The sequence below is a fragment of the Hibiscus syriacus genome, unplaced genomic scaffold, assembly GCF_006381635.1.
Source record: "Hibiscus syriacus cultivar Baekdansim isolate YM2019G1 unplaced genomic scaffold, ASM638163v2 tig00111208_pilon, whole genome shotgun sequence".
NCBI lineage: Eukaryota > Viridiplantae > Streptophyta > Magnoliopsida > Malvales > Malvaceae > Hibiscus > Hibiscus syriacus.
Window position 1 is genome coordinate 691,428 of NW_024063020.1, and position 17,804 is coordinate 709,231.

At 37.1% G+C, this 17,804-nt stretch overlaps 2 protein-coding genes and 1 pseudogene across 5 annotated transcripts; all 3 read left to right on the plus strand.

The window, feature by feature from the left end:
• Positions 1–426: 426 nt before the first annotated feature.
• On the plus strand, positions 427–6,431 carry LOC120155799 (5'-nucleotidase domain-containing protein 4-like). Its single transcript, XM_039167264.1, has 17 exons — positions 427–742; positions 934–1,031; positions 1,264–1,383; positions 1,516–1,605; positions 1,711–1,826; positions 2,151–2,250; positions 2,662–2,733; positions 2,817–2,864; positions 2,940–3,017; positions 3,105–3,224; positions 3,760–3,865; positions 4,345–4,508; positions 4,836–4,970; positions 5,381–5,511; positions 5,745–5,807; positions 5,938–6,016; positions 6,113–6,431. The coding sequence occupies exons 1-17, from the start codon at positions 502–504 to the stop codon at positions 6,164–6,166; spliced, it is 1,815 nt and encodes a 604-aa protein (XP_039023195.1). The 5' UTR covers positions 427–501; the 3' UTR covers positions 6,167–6,431.
• Positions 6,432–8,404: 1,973 nt separating this feature from the next.
• Positions 8,405–11,117, plus strand: LOC120155815 (protein CHUP1, chloroplastic-like). Of its 4 annotated transcripts, none has more exons than XM_039167275.1 (7): positions 8,405–8,940; positions 9,120–9,545; positions 9,633–9,764; positions 10,146–10,327; positions 10,422–10,533; positions 10,674–10,817; positions 10,992–11,117. In XM_039167275.1, exons 2-7 carry the CDS (start codon positions 9,399–9,401, stop codon positions 11,103–11,105), a joined length of 831 nt encoding a protein of 276 aa, XP_039023206.1. In that variant the 5' UTR covers positions 8,405–8,940; positions 9,120–9,398; the 3' UTR covers positions 11,106–11,117. The 4 variants fall into 4 exon arrangements, with proteins under 4 accessions (XP_039023206.1, XP_039023207.1, XP_039023208.1 ...); XM_039167276.1 differs by having other exon boundaries at positions 9,123–9,545; XM_039167277.1 differs by having other exon boundaries at positions 8,405–8,928.
• A 2,773-nt stretch (positions 11,118–13,890) lies between these two features.
• On the plus strand, positions 13,891–16,592 carry LOC120155853 (annotated as a pseudogene).
• The last annotated feature ends 1,212 nt before the right edge of the window (positions 16,593–17,804 follow it).

The following is a 17,804-nucleotide window of genomic DNA, read 5'->3' on the forward strand; positions in this document are numbered from 1 at the left end:
AAATATTAATATTATTAAGAATTTATGTTTAAAAAGTTATAAAATTTTAATATATTAGTTTTTTGAATTGTTCGTAAACTTTTCGAGTTAAATATTCGTTTCGACTAAGTAATAACTAGAGTTAAACTCAAACTCAAATTAAATATTTATCAAACTTTAACTAAATCAATGTTTGATTATACTATCGTTGACGTCCCTATGTGTTTCCCATCTCCTTACCAAACGTTAATGTAGTTAAGGAAAGCAAGCAAAAACCCTAAAAAGCTCATATTGTTGTTGACTTGACCCTGATTTTTTTATACACAAGGAAAGTGATGGATTGAGCTTGACCAAAAATTATCCATTGTGTCTGTCTGGAACGGGAGATTAGCCAAAACCAAGAAAGCTTCTTTTATTTTCATTGTTCATTACTCGCACTGGAAGCATTCGGCTCTGAGTTTCGAGTCCAAGAGATACCAAATTAAACTATTTTATTTCGGCCGATTTCGCAGTTTCTAGCAAATGGCTACTACCAATCTTCAGTATATCCTAAACCCATTCCCAAGACCCACTTTTTCTCCGAAACTTTTAGCTACTAAAGCTCCAAAAATGGTGTTCAAGTGTGGTTGTAGCAATAACAGTAGCACTCGTGTAGGGGAAGATGTTTTCTCCCTCACTTCTTCCAGCGAATGTGATATTGATTATCTGGGACAAAGCACCAAAGGCGATTTAAACGTCAATCTGCAACATCTTGAGACTTTCGGTATTCTTTCTGTGTTTTTCTTTTTTCTACCTTGCATTTGGTTACTTTGTTTCTGGTTTGTCACTTAGTTTGATTGTATGTGTACTTTAGAACAAATGGTATCTTTCAAATCTCTTCTTTCTCTACTTTAACAATGGTGATGATCATAATATATACTGTGTCTTTCTGGGTTATGCTTTTTACCAATGTAGGGCTTGATGGTGAGGCCACTTTAGAAGGTCCAATTGAACAGGTAGCTAGGCTGGAGGCAGAGGAGGCTGGGGGTTTACTCAGAGAGCTGGGTATTACGGTGCTGTAAATCCATCCTTTTCTTTTAACTTAAAGTCTTATCGAACTCTCGGTTTCTTATGCCTCACATTATCCTAATTATAAGAGTTTCTAGTATGTGCTTTCTGGTAAATTAATTTGTTTTTGAAGCTGGATCTATTTCTTTCTTACCTGCTGGAAATTGGTTGGATTTATTTCAGAAGCAGGCATGCTGTTTTTTGTCAACCTCACCTGTGTCATTTTCTGGTCTGCAGAGTCCCTCAGCAGCAAGGCTCTCTTCTCGTGGTATATTTTGCAGCCGGACTCTGAATCTTAGGTCGATAAGTGCTATAGGATATGACATGGACTACACTTTGATACACTATAACGTGATGGTGAATATCAGTTGACATTCATACAGATTGGAAATCACTCTAGATTCAGTTTGATGCTTTCATCAACATAAATGGATTTGTCTCTCCTTGTTGCTATTTTTGATTTTATTATGTGGATTGATTCATTTTCAGGCTTGGGAAGGGCGTGCTTATGATTACTGCATGGAGAATTTGAAGAATATGGGTTTCCCAGTTGAGGGACTTGCCTTTGACCCTGATTTGGTAATGTCTTCATTTCTGTCTGAGCATACTCATGGCTTCTTATTGAATTGTTTTCTCATAATTTCATGGCCCTAAACATGATTTTTCTTTTTCGGTTTTCTGTAGGTAATTAGGGGTCTTGTTATTGACAAACAAAAAGGAAATTTGGTTAAGGCTGACCGGTTTGGCTATGTGAAAAGGGCCATGCATGGCACTAAAATGCTATCTACTCAAGCTGTTAGGTATGAATTTGAGCAGTGTAACTTTAGCTGTTGGTAACTATTATGATAGATTGGATCTGTAATGCGTGGCTACAGTTTCAAGTGTAGTACAAACCATCTTATAGGGAACATATGATATAGACAAATGGTACTGGATCAATTTGCCTTGGTATCTCTACTGTGCTTTCATATACTAACCTCTGTGTGCATTACATTTTCTGATCTGATGGATGGCTCTCTTGTCAATCTATTCGGTTTCTTAGTTGTCTTCTCAGTATTTCATGTTCCCTTGCATTATTTGCGGCATATTTTCAATAGTGGCGCTTAACTTTCTATGCTTGGAAGCGAGATTTATGGGAGAGAACTGGTGGACCTGCGGAAGGAGAGTCAGTGGGAGTTCCTTAATACGTTATTTTCTGTTTCAGAAGCTGTTGCATATATGCAGGTACTTTCTTCCTGTTTAAGCTACAAACAGCAATCTAGATTTCCTTAGAAACTGTTTTTAGGTCACTTGCACTTCATAGTGAAATTTTAACAAATGAATTACTTCCCTTCTTGATGTAATTAGCAATTATGGGATACCTGCTGCCATTTTATGAGTTTCTTCATGTTCCTGGTCTACTTAATAAATTTGTGTCCTATGTATCTACATTGGCTCTTGCGTGGTGATTGTAAGATCTCATAATCCATATTAAAAAATCTTTAATTGCTACCTTAGTATCCCTTTGTTCTGACTTGCATTGTTGCTAAGAATTTGCTCAACTAGACAGTTATTGTGTAAATAATTTAAACTTTATTTCATAGTCTTATGATTCATTTTAGAGATAATTTCTTTGTTATATGGTTTTACTTCCAGATGGTGGACAGATTGGATGATGGAGCGATTCCTGCAGATCTTGGTCCACTGGACTATAAAGGACTTTACAAGGTAAATTATTGCTGTATATGTGGTATTTAATCCGACTCTTATATGAATATGTGCTTATTTTGTGGCTCTTTGCTCGGTTTAAGGCTGTTGGAAAGGCTTTATTCAGGGCACATGTAGAAGGTCAACTTAAGGTAAATAGAACCAGGAAAGTTTGACCATTAAGCGTTGTGGTCCATGAGTTCATACTGATGGGTCACGTTATGCAGAGTGAGATAATGTCCAAACCTGAATTATTTGTGGAGCCTGATCCAGAGCTACCTTTAGCACTTTTGGATCAAAAGGAGGTATTTCTTTTACAGTTTTACCTTCTCATCTGGTTCGTCGCGTTAATTTACTCTATTTTTTTATTTATGTGTACATTTCATGATCAGGCAGGTAAAAAGTTGCTGCTTATTACAAACTCAGATTATCAATACACAGACAAAATGATGCGGCATTCTTTTAACAGATTCTTGCCCAATGACATCTGTTGGCGAGATCTTTTTGACATGGTATGTGTTTCTGCATGCTCAGTAATGTTCCTCGTCCAGCTTTGAGTTTAGTAGACTCTGCTAATATCATCAAACAAACAAGTCCGCCATTAGGATAAAACCAATTAATCATTAACCAATTACGGAAACAAACCAATATATTATATATCAAGGAATCCAGAACAAGGTTTTGGCAAATACATTCTAGGATGACTTTAACTTGGACCCAATGGTTGGGTCTCTGCCTTACCATTGAGTAAGGTCCATTTGGCTTCTTTCTGTTGATGTTTTTAACAGAATACTATTTTTTAGATTTGTTTCTTCAAATCATATTAAGAAAACCGATAATCTTTGATCTCATGACCTGAAAATGATAATATGTAATATGGAAAACAATAGCTCCAGTATAGTCTTCTTCATGCACAACCTTTTGCGATTGGTTTTCTTGCAAGTATGAACTTGCTCTAAAGAAGGAAATATTAATGTTTGATTAGATTTGATGGCATTCAAACATATTGATGTAGTTATGTTTCCTTGCTGTTCTGTATGTGTATAGGTAATAGTCTCAGCAAGGAAGCCAGAGTTTTTTCAAATGTCGCACCCATTGTATGAGGTGGTGACCAGTGAGGGCTTAATGCGTCCATGCTTCAAGGCTCGTACAGGTGACCTATCTCTGTAACATATGTTTTGATCTTATTATTTACAATGTTACATTTTATATAGGAGAAAATGAGAGTGCAAAAATGTTTTTCCTTAGTTCTTTTGATCCTGTTTCTTGGTTGTCGTTGATGCCAGCATATGGATGAAATTTTGGGGTTGAGAGAGATAAAACTACTGACTGCGTATTTGATTGGGTATTTGAAAGCTATGTAATAGCTGCAGCATTTTCCATAGCTAAAAGTTTAACCGTGTAGTGCACATTGTTCTAAATATCTTCTCAACCGGAACTTCAGGGTGCTAAGAAATTACTCCCCGTGACACATGAGCTTTTTACTTTCGATGACTTCACTTTTGGCACCCTGAACCAATGATTTAGTCATAGGATATATTTTTCTGTCTATCTTGCAGTGTGTGCCAAAAAAAATCACAGTTTGCTCATAATTTGGCATTCATATTTATTCATCTTTTGTTTCTTCTCCAGGGGGGTTGTACTCTGGGGGAAGTGCTCAGATGGTTGAGAATTTCCTAAATATCCATGGAGATGAGATTCTTTATGTTGGCGATCATATTTATACTGATGTAAGTCAATCCAAAGTCCATTTACGATGGCGAACAGCATTGATTTGTCGAGAACTGGAGGAAGAGGTATGAAACTGTTCCTTTACTATGCTTTCTATTTCCTAGATTGAAGCAGAATTATTTGTTTCAGAGCTTCGGTTCTATTTTGTGCCAATAGTTTATTGTAATGATTTGCTTACTAATTGTTGAGGATGAATTTAATCAGAACTATAATGTAAAGTAAAAGGGTTACCATTGAACTTGAAGTGGTAGTAATTACTGAACCGTTGTTGAAAATAAGATTAATTTTGAGATCAGTAAATTTTGACTATGGATAAAACTAAGTTGTAAGGCATTCTTTTAAATCCTTGACTGTTGAGGGCTGAAAAGGGTCTTTATTGCATGCATCAACAGTATAATGCTTTGATACTAAGCCGGGGTCATCGTGCGACTGTGATAGAGCTTATAAATCAAAAGGAGGTTGTAGGGGATCTATTTAACCAACTACGGTTGGCTCTGCAACGTAGAATCAAAGGACGTCCAGCTCAGGTGACTTTATCCTATTACACGATGCCCCTTGTAATCCCTCGTATTTTTATCCCTTCTTCTTCTTCATGCTACAATGTAATCACTATCTAGAATAATTTACTTAATGGAACATATAATTAAAATGCCTTTTTGTTTTTATATCTGCAGTCTCATTGCTAAAAGTGACGTTCTAAAATTTTGCAAATCATACATATTTTGTACCCGTTGTCTTATCATCGGTAATCTTTGTAAGGGGAAGCGGCATTCACATTCTCTCTGGTTTCTTGTGGCACCAGTTTCCTTTATTCATTCTGTAATCATGCTTATATAGGGCTTATTTTTACCTTGCTACTAAAACATATATTCGCAGATAAGGTGTGTATTCCGTTGGTGAAATAACAAAGTTCTTATTTTCTTCTTCGTGCTTTTAGACACTTGCTGCAACTAACATGGATGACCGAGAACTGACAGAGAGCATGCAGAAGCTTCTTATTGTCATGCAAAGGCTCGATGAGAAGATTGCTCCATTGCTAGAAGCAGATGGAGAGCTGTTTAATAAAAGGTAAAACAAGGACAGAGAACTTACATCTCTGGAGATTATTAGATTCATCTCATTTGTATATTACAAAATTAGGTAATGTTGAATATATGAATGCTCACATCTGTGAAGCCAACTGGTTAAAAGATTAAGATTAGTTGATCATGTATGTTTCGTTGTCGGTGATTTGCATAGAAGCATGCATTGTAAACCATTAGAAACTGGTGATTGAAATAGTATGAAACGTTTTGGTTTAGGTGGGGCTTCCTTTCACGCGCCGGTCTGTGGGACAAAAGTCACTTGATGCGACAAATTGAGAAGTAAGTGGTCATGGCCTTGTCTTGATATACATTTTTCTGAAATTTGCAGGTATGCTGATATATATACATCTAGAGTATCAAATTTTCTGATATATATATTCACACGTATGAATCAATTTGTAATTTGCAGGTATGCTGATATATATACATCTAGAGTATCGAATTTTCTGAATTATACCCCTTTCATGTATTTCCGGTCACAAGAGCAGGTAACGCAGAGTGTTGACTGATGCAAAAATATAATATGGGGTATTGAGTTAGTTGAACTGACATTGAGACGATGTTGTTTGTGTTTGTGGTTGCAGACACTTGCTCATGATTCATATTCACATGACCGTTCAGAACAAAACGGAGAGTGAAATTCGGAGTCGTCTTCTGGTGGTGATGGTGACGATAATGATGTTTTCAAAGATAAGTGTATTCTAAAATACTATTTAAATAGTAATCATGTACTAATATATTTCGAGTAAACCACAAATGGATTAGCTGAGCTGAGCTGAACCGAGCAAGAAGTTTAGACTGTTTTGTGTTTTTAGCTTAGTTGTTTATAGTATGGTGCGGCCGTGGGTCGTATTCGTGGATCATTCATACTAGGAATCAATATGATTATTGTCACCATATTGTCCGAACCCGGTTCTCCTCTACTAACTTATCGAATAACTTGTTACTTTGTATCGATACATTATCTCGAATCATGGCAATGTGATTCATGTTAAAGGGGCTGTGTTTCGGGTCGGTATGCGTAGGGGCATAGGTAAGTAAGGCTTAACAGAACTACCACTAGCAAGGGAAGTTGCACCAACCAACCCTAGAGGAGGGCTAATGAGGAGGTTTGCACTAACGTGACTTTGAACCAATCATTACATTGGTAGATTGTGATGAGACAACTTGAACCGAAATCTATATTTGAGTATGATTAGGGTCTACGCATGCATAATCATACATCAATGCACCATAAAATGCCATAATTCAAGGGCATACATCACCATCAGATTGTAGTTTAGTCACTGTCCAATTTTCATTCTCTTTCTCTCTCATCAAATGAGTTAATTCCTTGAAAAGGTATGTACCAATTACATCAATAACACGAGCACCATGAGCGTGTAATTGTGCTGTCATCAGTAATCGATGAATAGGGTCTACGCATACATGCAAGGGCCGATGCACTAAGCCTTAGGTGCCACGTGCTTCCCTATTATTTAGGAAATTTAGTTTAATATGTTAAGAAAAATAAAAAAATAAAAGTTTTCGCATACCCATTAATTTTAAGAATATTAAAATTTCAGATCATCATTTTTAAATTTTTGGATTCGCCGTTATTACGTACATGCATGTAGTTTAGTATGATTAGGGTCTATACATGTATACATACATACATCGTTGTACCACAAAATGTCATATTTAAAGGGTATATATCACCATCATATTGTAGTTCAGTCGCTGTCCAATTTTCATTCTCCTCTCTCATCAAATGAGTTACTTCCTACAAAAGGTATGTACCAATAAAATCAGTAACACGAGCACCAGGAGCATGTAATTGTGCCATCATCAGTAATGGATGAATAGGGTCTACACATGCATGCATACATACATGCATGTAATTGAGTATGATTAGGGTCTACGCATGCATACATACATACATCAATGCACCATAAAATGCCATATTTCAAGGGTATACGTCAACATCATATTGAAGTTTAGTCACTGTCCAATTTTAATCCTTTTTTCTCTTATCAAATGAGTTTCTTATTCGAAAAGGTATGTTGTGCCATCATCAGTAATGAATGAAAGAAACCGGCTGCATACAGTTGGAAAATGATTCACATTAATGGCGGTGATGATGCAGTATTACTGGTGCATAGAGATGCCAGTTGTTAATTCATCTGTTGGGTGCATGATGATGTGAAAAACCTTAAGCAAACCATCAAACTACTCCCATTAACCTTCAAAGTGTTCATTGTCGTCATTAGTTTTTACTCATGCATGTAGTTTGAACAGGTAAATCAGGTTAGTTTGAATAGTTTTGATTTGATTTTTTTTTAAATAATATATTTCGGGTTTAAATCATTTTGAGTTGATCATTAGAGTTTGTTAATTTACTTTTCTGTCAAACCATTATAGGTTCAAGATATTTTTGGTTTTTTTTTCTCGATCGAAAAATCAATTTTTCTAACTCGACGTTAAAACATCCGATTTAACTAAAAAATTTTAAATTTAATTTATAAAATAAAACTAAAGAAATTCAAAACTTTTAATAATTAATAGATTGATTCTCAATACATATTTATAATTAAATTTAAATAAAAATTCTAATAACCCGAATTTTACAATTTGGATCAAAATCACCATCCATATCTCCATCTGGCGAGCAGAGAGGGTTCCTTATCCCACACCTGTCAAACTGTACACGGCAGGGACAGGACATAATGAAATGAAATGAAATGTTTGTTCTTTCTCTGCAGCCATTCAAATCAGCCCGGTTGGCAGTCGGATGATGCGATGTTGACACTCCCCCACGGGTCTCCCATAAAGCACAACAACAATCCAACACAAAAAGGGAATTCATCAAAGTATCTGCTCTAAAACTTGTACCACCAGCGGTCTTACTTCCATTTCCAGGCAAATGCAAAGCCTGTTGTTGTAGTTGAAATTTTGATCCAATGAAGCTCGAACCAACAACAGCAACTCTTAAACCACCTCATTTCAAGCACCCTCGGACCACCAAGGCCAATGACCAGTCTTCAAGGCCCCAAGGTGTGCCCCCCGACAGCACCAAGAACAGCACCAGGAAGAGTTTGGTGATGAACACCAAGCCTAAATCTGGGGACCAACTCCAACTGCAAAAGGGTAGTGTTGTTGAACAGTTTGGAAGGGCTAGGCGTCCTAATCTTGTTAAAGAGAAGAACAGTGTTGATGGACTGAGAGAGAAGCTGAGTTGTAGTGAGGGTTTGGTTAAGGATTTGCAGGCTCAGATGATGGGTTTGCGGGCTGAGTTGGATGGTGCAAGGAGCTTGAATATGGAGCTTGAGTTTGTTAATAGAAAGCTCAGGGACGATCTTGCTGATGCTCAGGTCAAATTAGCTGCTCTTCGAGCCCTCATCCTCACCCTGTCTCGGACCAGGTGCAGGTGCAGGTAAGATCCTTGATTTTGCATATTAACCCAATAGTATGATTATGACGAAGACTCAACTTCTTTGAACAAATTTCTTTCAAGTTTCAAACTTTATTTGAGCTATGTATCAGAAAAAAACTCTTTTTTTGAGAATGCGAGATTTCTAATAACTTCATCTATACGGTTGTGTTTATTGAAAGAAGAGGGTGTCAAATGGAGAGTACCAGAGCCCCAAATTCAAGGACATTCAGAAACTCATTGCCAACAAGTTGGAACACTCAAAAGCTATAAGGGAGACAAAAATAGTTCAAGCACCATTAGGGGCAAATGCTTGTTTGACTTCAAAAGATGCCGGCTCGAAGACGGGTTCACTGGTAATTCATTCCCTGCCACCGCCTCCACCACCACCGTTGCCGCCACCTCCAACACCGCCTCGATTCCCTGCTAAAGGAACCACCACACCCAAGGCTCATTCCCTTATGGTGGACTTGTTGACAAGCCCAGAAAAGAAAAAGGATCCTCCAGCAGCAGCAGCAGCAGCATGGAATCAGAAAAAACCCACAGTTGTTAGCGTGCATAGTAGCATAGTTGGTGAAATTCAGAACCGTTCGGCTCATCTACTAGCTGTAAGCATATAGTATTTCGAATTAGAGATATATAGCTCGTTCTTTTGTTTTCGTTGGTTGTTAAAAGATTGATGACCCTTTTGCCAGATAAAAGCGGATGTCGAAACAAAGGGAGAATTCATCAACAGCCTCATCCACAAAGTGTTGGCTGCAGCCTATACAGATATAGAAGATGTTGTGAAATTTGTCGATTGGCTCGACAAAGAACTTGCATCCTTGGTAAAGTCTCAAAGCTCTCTATGTTATTTGCTTTGATATTGACCTTAATTCTATTCTAGTCTTACTGCATTATTGGTCTCAACACTTCTTGAGTCATGTGTAACTCTTCATGATTTCTATTAGTTGATTGTCCCCGGTTGCCAAAATACGGAGCGGTGGTAATCTCCTTTTTAAGACTCCATGCCTACTATATACTCGTTAATCACCCGGAATCTGCAAAAAGAAATTGGCTTTTGAATTAGGAGATATTTCTTTTTGACAATGGAGAAGTTCTCCATGATATTAAGAAGTCTAAGAGAAGGTATATGTTAATGAGGTAGTTGTAATATGCTGGTGATGAGCATTTGAGTTATTTGCGGTTCCTGTATCCTGCTTCTACAGGCCGATGAGCGTGCTGTGTTAAAGCACTTTAAGTGGCCAGAGAGAAAAGCCGATGCCATGAGAGAAGCTGCTATCGAATATCGTGATCTAAAATTGTTGGAAACAGAGATTTCTTCCTACGAGGACGACACTAGCATTCCCTGTGGACTTGCCTTGAAGAGGATGGCTGGCCTACTGGACAAGTAAGGGCTGCCTAAACTGCACTCTAGTTTATCCGACTTATTTGTGATTTAGTCAGGAAACTGAATGGTTCTGTCACCTTTGTAATCGTTCTAGGTCGGAAAAGAGCATACAGAGGCTTATCAAACTGAGAAATTCAGTAATGCGTTCTTATCAGGAGTGTAAGATTCCGGTCGATTGGATGCTTGATTCAGGAATGGTGTATAAAGTAAGCTCTTTGTTCTTTTCACTCAAGTGTGAACAAAAGAGAAATGTTTAAATTGACTTGCACTCTCAGCTCATATTGAACTGATCTTTCACCATGTCACACGGAAGCCATTGTTAGTGAAGAATTCGTAATTTTTGCAGGTAAAGCAGGCTTCGATGAAGCTGGTCACTATGTACATGAAGAGAGTCGGAACCGAGCTTCAATCGGTACGCAGTTTAGACAAGGAATCTGCACAAGAGGCACTGCTTCTTCAAGGCATGCATTTCGCAAATAGGGCTCATCAGGTAATCTTTGAGCCGTCTTCCTTTCCTGTAAACACAAATACCTGTCTTGGAAATACAATTCTTTACTTCTTTTTCGGGTTAGAGGGTCGGTCCGGTATGAAAAACAATGGAATTTTACAGTTCCTGCTTATGCTTATGAAAACATTCCTTATATAGCTTCTGCTGTATGCGCAGTTTGCCGGAGATCTCGATTCGGAAACGTTGTGTGCATTTGAAGAGATTAGGCAGTACATTCCGGGGCACCTGGTGGGATCCAATGGATTGTTGACCGGAATATCATCGGCATGAGTCGTGTGGCTGGTACATGGATTTCATTTATCAGTACTTTTTTCCATTTTGTCCTCTGAAATAGTGATAGTTGTGGATATATATATATATATATTTACATACATACGTACATATATATATGTATGCACATGGGTGGAGGGAGACTATAATATACACGTGCATTTATGTATGCATGCATGTGGGAGAAGGGAGGAAGGGAGGCTGTCCAGCAAAACAACACATTGAAGAGGTGATGTGAATCCGGAGAATGTAGCACAACCATAGAGTACGCCATCACTTTTGATGATGTTGGGTTCATAACATCTCATGCCTACATACATACATGCATCTCATGCCTACATACATACTTTTGATGATGTTTATTAAGAATGTTGACATTGTTAATGGCCACATCTCCTTTAATACTTTTGAATCCAATCTCCTTTTCATTTTCATTTCCAACTGGAGCTGGTGATATGTGTTTAAGCACTATGAACTCATAGCCACAAACAATACTAATCGAACTAAATAATCGAATTAAGATTCAATCGATCCGAAGTAAATTCGAGACATATTTCGAAGTCGAACTCAACGGACTGGAACAAATATAAAATATATTAATACAATGTACAATCTTACCTAAAACCAACATGACTGCACCTCTTAGATAACTATATATAAGGTCAAAATCTGCATTCACCTTGTACTATATGAAGTATGTGGACTTGATATTTCTACTTTAATTTGCTCAAATTTAGTATATTCATTTTTCCATAATGTAAATTATGGTCCCTCCGTTTATTTTTGTCGTTAGTGCTGTTTTAAAAGTGACATGTCACATGTAAAAAAAGTGACATGTTACATGGTATCACTTGATTGGATTTAAATCCGAACTTAGGTTAAACAGCTGGAGATGTGAAATGTCATAATTTTTTTATAAATTATTCTAAATTTTAAATTAATTATATTTTTTTGGGTAAAGTATAAAGATGGTCTCCGACTATAGGGTATTGTTTTATTAAGTTCCTTAACTATTAAAAGTTATAAAATAGTCATTCGGCTATAGAATGTTGCTTTGTTAAGATACTCGATTATTAAAAGTTACAAAATAGTCACCCGACTATTCATTATGTTCCAAATCATCATTTTCTGTTAAAAAATTGACGGTTGTCTAAATTGAACGCTAACATTATGACTAGGATATGATATTCGTTTGAAATTCTGTGATCATATTTTATCATATCACAATCGGTAGGTTAACATTCAACTCAGAATATTGCCAGTTTTTTTAATAAAAAATGATTAGTTTGGAACATAATGAATAGTTGGATGACCATTTTGTAACTTTTAATAGTCGAGGGACTCAACAAAGCAACACTCTCTAGTCAAAGGACCATTTTATAACTTTTAATAGTCGAGGACTTAATAAAGCAATACTCTATAATCAGGGGACCATTTACTCTATAATCAGGGGACCATTTGTGTACTTAACCCTAAATTTTATTGGTATAACTAATATTGAGTTTTGTGATTTTTAATATTTTCAGAAATAATTTTAATGATCTTTAATAAAATAACTAAAAAATTGGAAAATATTATAATCATTTTTTATAAAAAAAATATTATTTTAATTAAAATATTCATATAGAATTAATGTAATTAATTTCAAGTCTAATTGAACTTGAAAATAATTTATTGTCAATTATATAATAAATATAGTTTAGTTGGGGTATTATAGCACAGGGTTGGAGTCTTTTGAAGGACTTGAGTTTTTGAGATTGAATCCTAGGGTTATTATCATCAATAACATGTATCATATCACTTTTTAAACCGAATTAACAACAAAAATAAATGGAAGGACCAAAATTTTACATTTCGAAAATACAAATACTAAATTTGAGTAAATTGAAGTATAGGTACTAAATCCACAAATGTTGTTCTGAATTTAAGCAGATGTGTTTACAGGATGCGTGTATTGTTAATAATTAATTTTTTTTAACAAATACTATCTTATAATCATCTCACTATTAAAAAAAATTCCTAAAATATTCTATTCGACTACAATGAACATTCTTATACACAGGACGGAGCTATACAAAAGGGAAGGAAAGAGCCCCTCCAAAATTTTTGGTTCTTATTAGTTTAAATTTAAGTAAAAATGGACTTTTCCCTCAAATTTTAATTAAATACATAATAAGTCTTATTATTTTAAATAATAGGTGGACACGTGCCCGCTCGAAGTCAAGTTTCTTTATATTAAATGTTTATTTTACTATGAGTATCCACTGAAATTTTACTTGTGTTATCTCATGCGAAAAATTTCAATAATTAATATGTGCGTGTCCAGCCTCAACAATATTTCTGGATCTGCAAGTGAATGCTTGTACAAAGTTAATAGTGTACGGAGGGAGAATTGTCTCGTTTCCCACGGGTGGTTAATGAATTTGTAGCCTAGTCTCTACACCAAGTTAAAACAAGCATCTTCCTCGTACCCCACTCCTTGCACCGCAAGAAACTTCGTGGACAGCTCCAAAAACACAATAACACCAGACGGAATTATCTAAGAAGCCCATCTCCTTTGTCGGCTGGTCGTCCCCTCCACTGCACACACGTAAAATAAACCCTATTTATTTATCCATGCCCAGTCTTTTTCTCCGCCATTGCTACATTGCATTGGACCTTTCTTCCTCCTCAAGCTTTCCTAGACTCGGGTAAACAAACACTAGGCCTGTGTTTTTTGTTTAAAGCAACACATCACTGATTTTGTCTCATTCTTGCTCAATGCTCACACAGGATAGTACCTCGTAATCATCAATGGGGGATAAGTTTGTTTTACTGGTGATGTACATGTGTTTACTGGCATCTTCGTTCTCCATGAGCATGGCTATGGCTTCTTCCTCAAATGGTGTGGTGAGACTCGGTCTGAAGAAACAGCGGTTAGGGTTTAAGACTGTGCATGGTGCTCCCAGAAGTTACCGTGTATATGCTAAGGGTGACTCGGATGATTCAGGGATGAACATTGGTTTACTTGAAGAACTATTTGGATGTCCAGCATTTCGGAGAGATAGGAATCGGTTCCCCACCACAGAATTTCACTGTCATATTCGATACCGGCAGCTCCAATCTCTGGATTCCTTCTTCCCATTGTCATTTCTCTGTCAGTCCATTAGTCTCTCAACTTCGAAACATTTGGATTCGAGTCTCAAAATGTTAATTATCGTATTGATTAGGTTCTTCCTTCAGCCACTCGAATCATCAGCTTGAATGTTAAATGTTACACCTATGTGACACTCGAGCTGATGGTAGGCCGGCAGAAGGACTTGATCGATTAGAGATCGAGTTAAGATTTGGACATTAGTTTGAGTATGTCTGGTCTAAATAATCTTAGCAAATGTTCTTCTTTTCTTCATGCAGGTTGCTTGCTTTTTCCACTCTAGATACTGCTCTGCCAACTCCAGTACATATACAGAGATTGGTAATGTTTGTGGAGTACGATTTTTTCACGACTATCAACTTTCGATTGATCCCAAACATAGTGTTGTGTTATAATCCAACACCTGCGTGATGAGGCCAGGAGTCAGTCGAATGGTGACGGACTGTGTGATATAAGGAACTGATTTCTCATTGGTTTTTGGTCCAGGGAAGCCCTGCAAGATCAACTATGGCTCTGGAATGATTCTGGGGTTTTTCAGTGAAGACAACATAAAAGTTGGGGACCTTGTTGTCAAAAATCAAATATTTGCAGAAGCTGTGAGAGAAGGAAGTGTAATTCTCACTTTGGCTAGCTTTGATGGGATACTTGGACTTGGTTTTCAGGACATTTCTGTAGGGAATGTTGCTCCACTTTGGTATGCTTCATTGGCTAACCAAATGATCCACCTTTAACATTCTTATTCACCATATTTTCGACTCTTTCGATGCAGGCATAGTATGCTGCAACAAAGCCTACTTGCTGAAAAGGTATTCTCTTTCTGGTTCAACAAAGATCCGTCGGTAAACGAGGGTGGCGAGATCGTCTTCGGTGGCATCGATCCTCGGCACTTCAAGGGACAGCATATTTATGTTCCGGTCGTTCGGAGGGGTTATTGGCAGGTGCACTTCCTCTCTTCACTTATTTGTAATATCAATTCTGTATGAAATTTTCACTGATAAATGTTGTCCTCACCTAGATTGAATTGGAAGATTTTTTAATTGCAGACCAACCTACAGGTAACGCTACTGTATACTTTTAGCATGGCTTGTTGTTTCCCTTTCGTGTAACGGCTTAATAATCGATAATATCCCAATCCGAATCAATATCACAGGTTTTTGCATCAACTGCTCTGCAATAGTGGATTCGGGGACATCCTTCATTGCCGGACCCTCAGTAAGTGCAGCTATCTTCTAATATGCATGGTTACTTGTTTTGCAAGCTATCTTAACAAGATCGTCCAACTTTAAGGCCACCGTGACGAAAATCAACGATGCTATCGGGGCGAAAGGATTCGCAAACCTGGAATGCAAGAAAGTAATTTCTCAATATGGAGATATCATGTGGCAGCTCTTGTTATCTGGGCTACAGCCTGACAAATTATGTTCTAATATCGGTGTATGTTCCTTCAACGGATCTCATGCTCAAAGGTTTGCTTTTTCTTTCATCGATCAGTATACCTATTACAAAACCAGAATAAAGACAAAGATATATGAATCATACGTGCAGTGGCGATATCGAAATGGTGGTAGAACAAAAGAGAGAGATGCACAACGACACCAGAGTCGGGCAGGGCCTTTTATGCGCAGCTTGCGAGTTAATCGTAGTATGGATACAGACCGAGCTCAAGCAAGATAAAACAGAAGGACAAGCAATCGAATATGTTAACAAGGTCCTCTCCCTATCCCCTGCCCCCTTCCATTAGTACTTGCAAGAATTTTTGCTTCAGACTAACAAATTGTAATCAACTTTCTGCTGAAGTTGTGTGAGACTCTGCCAAATCCAACAACACAACTAGCCGTCGATTGTGCCGAAATACCAATCATGCCTAACGTTTCATTCGTCATCGGGAATAAGTCCTTCGACCTCGGTCCACAACAGGTACAGACGCAGGGTACACCTTCTGTTTGTGACTGCAAAATCGAATTTCCTCTGCTGATCATTGTCTGGATCTTTTGTGATTGAATCAGTACATCCTTAGAGTGGAACAAGATCACGTAACCTTCTGCATCAGCGGTTTTATCGCGTTGGATGTTCCGGTTTCGCCTCCCCATGGACCTCTCTGGTAACTGCTCAAACCTTGTTCCTATGCAAAGCTCTCATGTATATTTATTATAGTATTTTTCTCTCTTCCCCCCCCCCCTGAATTTGTAGGATTCTTGGGGAAATCTTCATGGAAGCGTATCATACGGTGTTCGATTTCGGTAATCTACGAGTCGGATTTGCAGAAGCTACTTAGGATCGGTTGAAGGAGTTGGGCAATGATATCTGCAAGAAAAATGCTTTCTTTGCTTTGTTGTACTAACAATGTTGTATTATTGTACTCAATATGTCACCTGCAATCAGGAAATTTCCAGTAAGAACATTTTATATTACATTAAATAATTATTGTTATAAAACCATTATCTCCCTTCAAAAGATTATAAAGAAGGTAATGATCTATTATTAATCATATTAGAGTAATTCTTTAACTATTCAATTTTAGTAAATAAAATAAACTTGATTAATAATTAGGATAAATTACACGTTTGATATGTAACCCCTGAGACTGATACGGGGTGGCCCGATCCGATTCGGGTGTCACATTTGGGCCATCGGAGTGACCCACAATAAAAATCCAGAAAAATTTAATTTTTTTTGTTAAAACATGTAAAATCATAAAACAATTTACAAATAAAATAGAAGTTTCAGACTTAATATAAAAATCAAATGTGACCTACATGCCCCCTAATTACACATGTATCGTACTCTGCAAGGAACGTCGAAAGAAATCCCTTTTGGATGTTGATACGATTAATTCTTTTAACCTGAAATGATGAATAATAGAGTGAACTTTGGGAAAGCTTAGTAATATAGAACTATCAGATGAATGCTAAAGGACAAGTAGATATGACAAAGTATAGAATTTTCTTTTTGATTCAGGCATCAACGGGTTTTCGCGAGGAGCTGAGATTTATATAATTAATTCTTCAAGTAATAGATGAAAAACCTATAGTTCATGGAAAACATACAGAGAGACAGATTCAGAAGATCGAAATAGAAAGTCTAGTGTGTTCCCAAAAAACCAGTGTAAATGATATCATAGTTTAAAAACAATAGTAGTTTATTTCAGAAAAACATATTTTTAAAATCATTGTAATACCCTCCTACCAAACACTTCATGTGTTGTTCCCCAGAACCGCATCCATAAGGACTAATCCTAGGTCAATTGGGCGAAGAAGCAAACCTAACCTTAGGTCCATAAGGACTTACCCTAGTCGAAGCGTAGAAGCCACCTGAAGGGAGTGCCTCCAGGGCCATAAGGACTTACTCTAATAACAAAGAAAATGAGCCACCCTATGAGAGTGTAATAAGGTCCATAAGGTCTTACCACTAGGCTTATTGAGCCTAGGAGCCCACCCAATAGTCGCCTTAGGTCAGTAAGGAATTACTAACCTGATCGGGGCTGAACCTATAGAACTCCATAACAGATCCCGGTAGTACTCCAAAATAAATCAGATCATACATATAATAAACAATAATCAGTAATA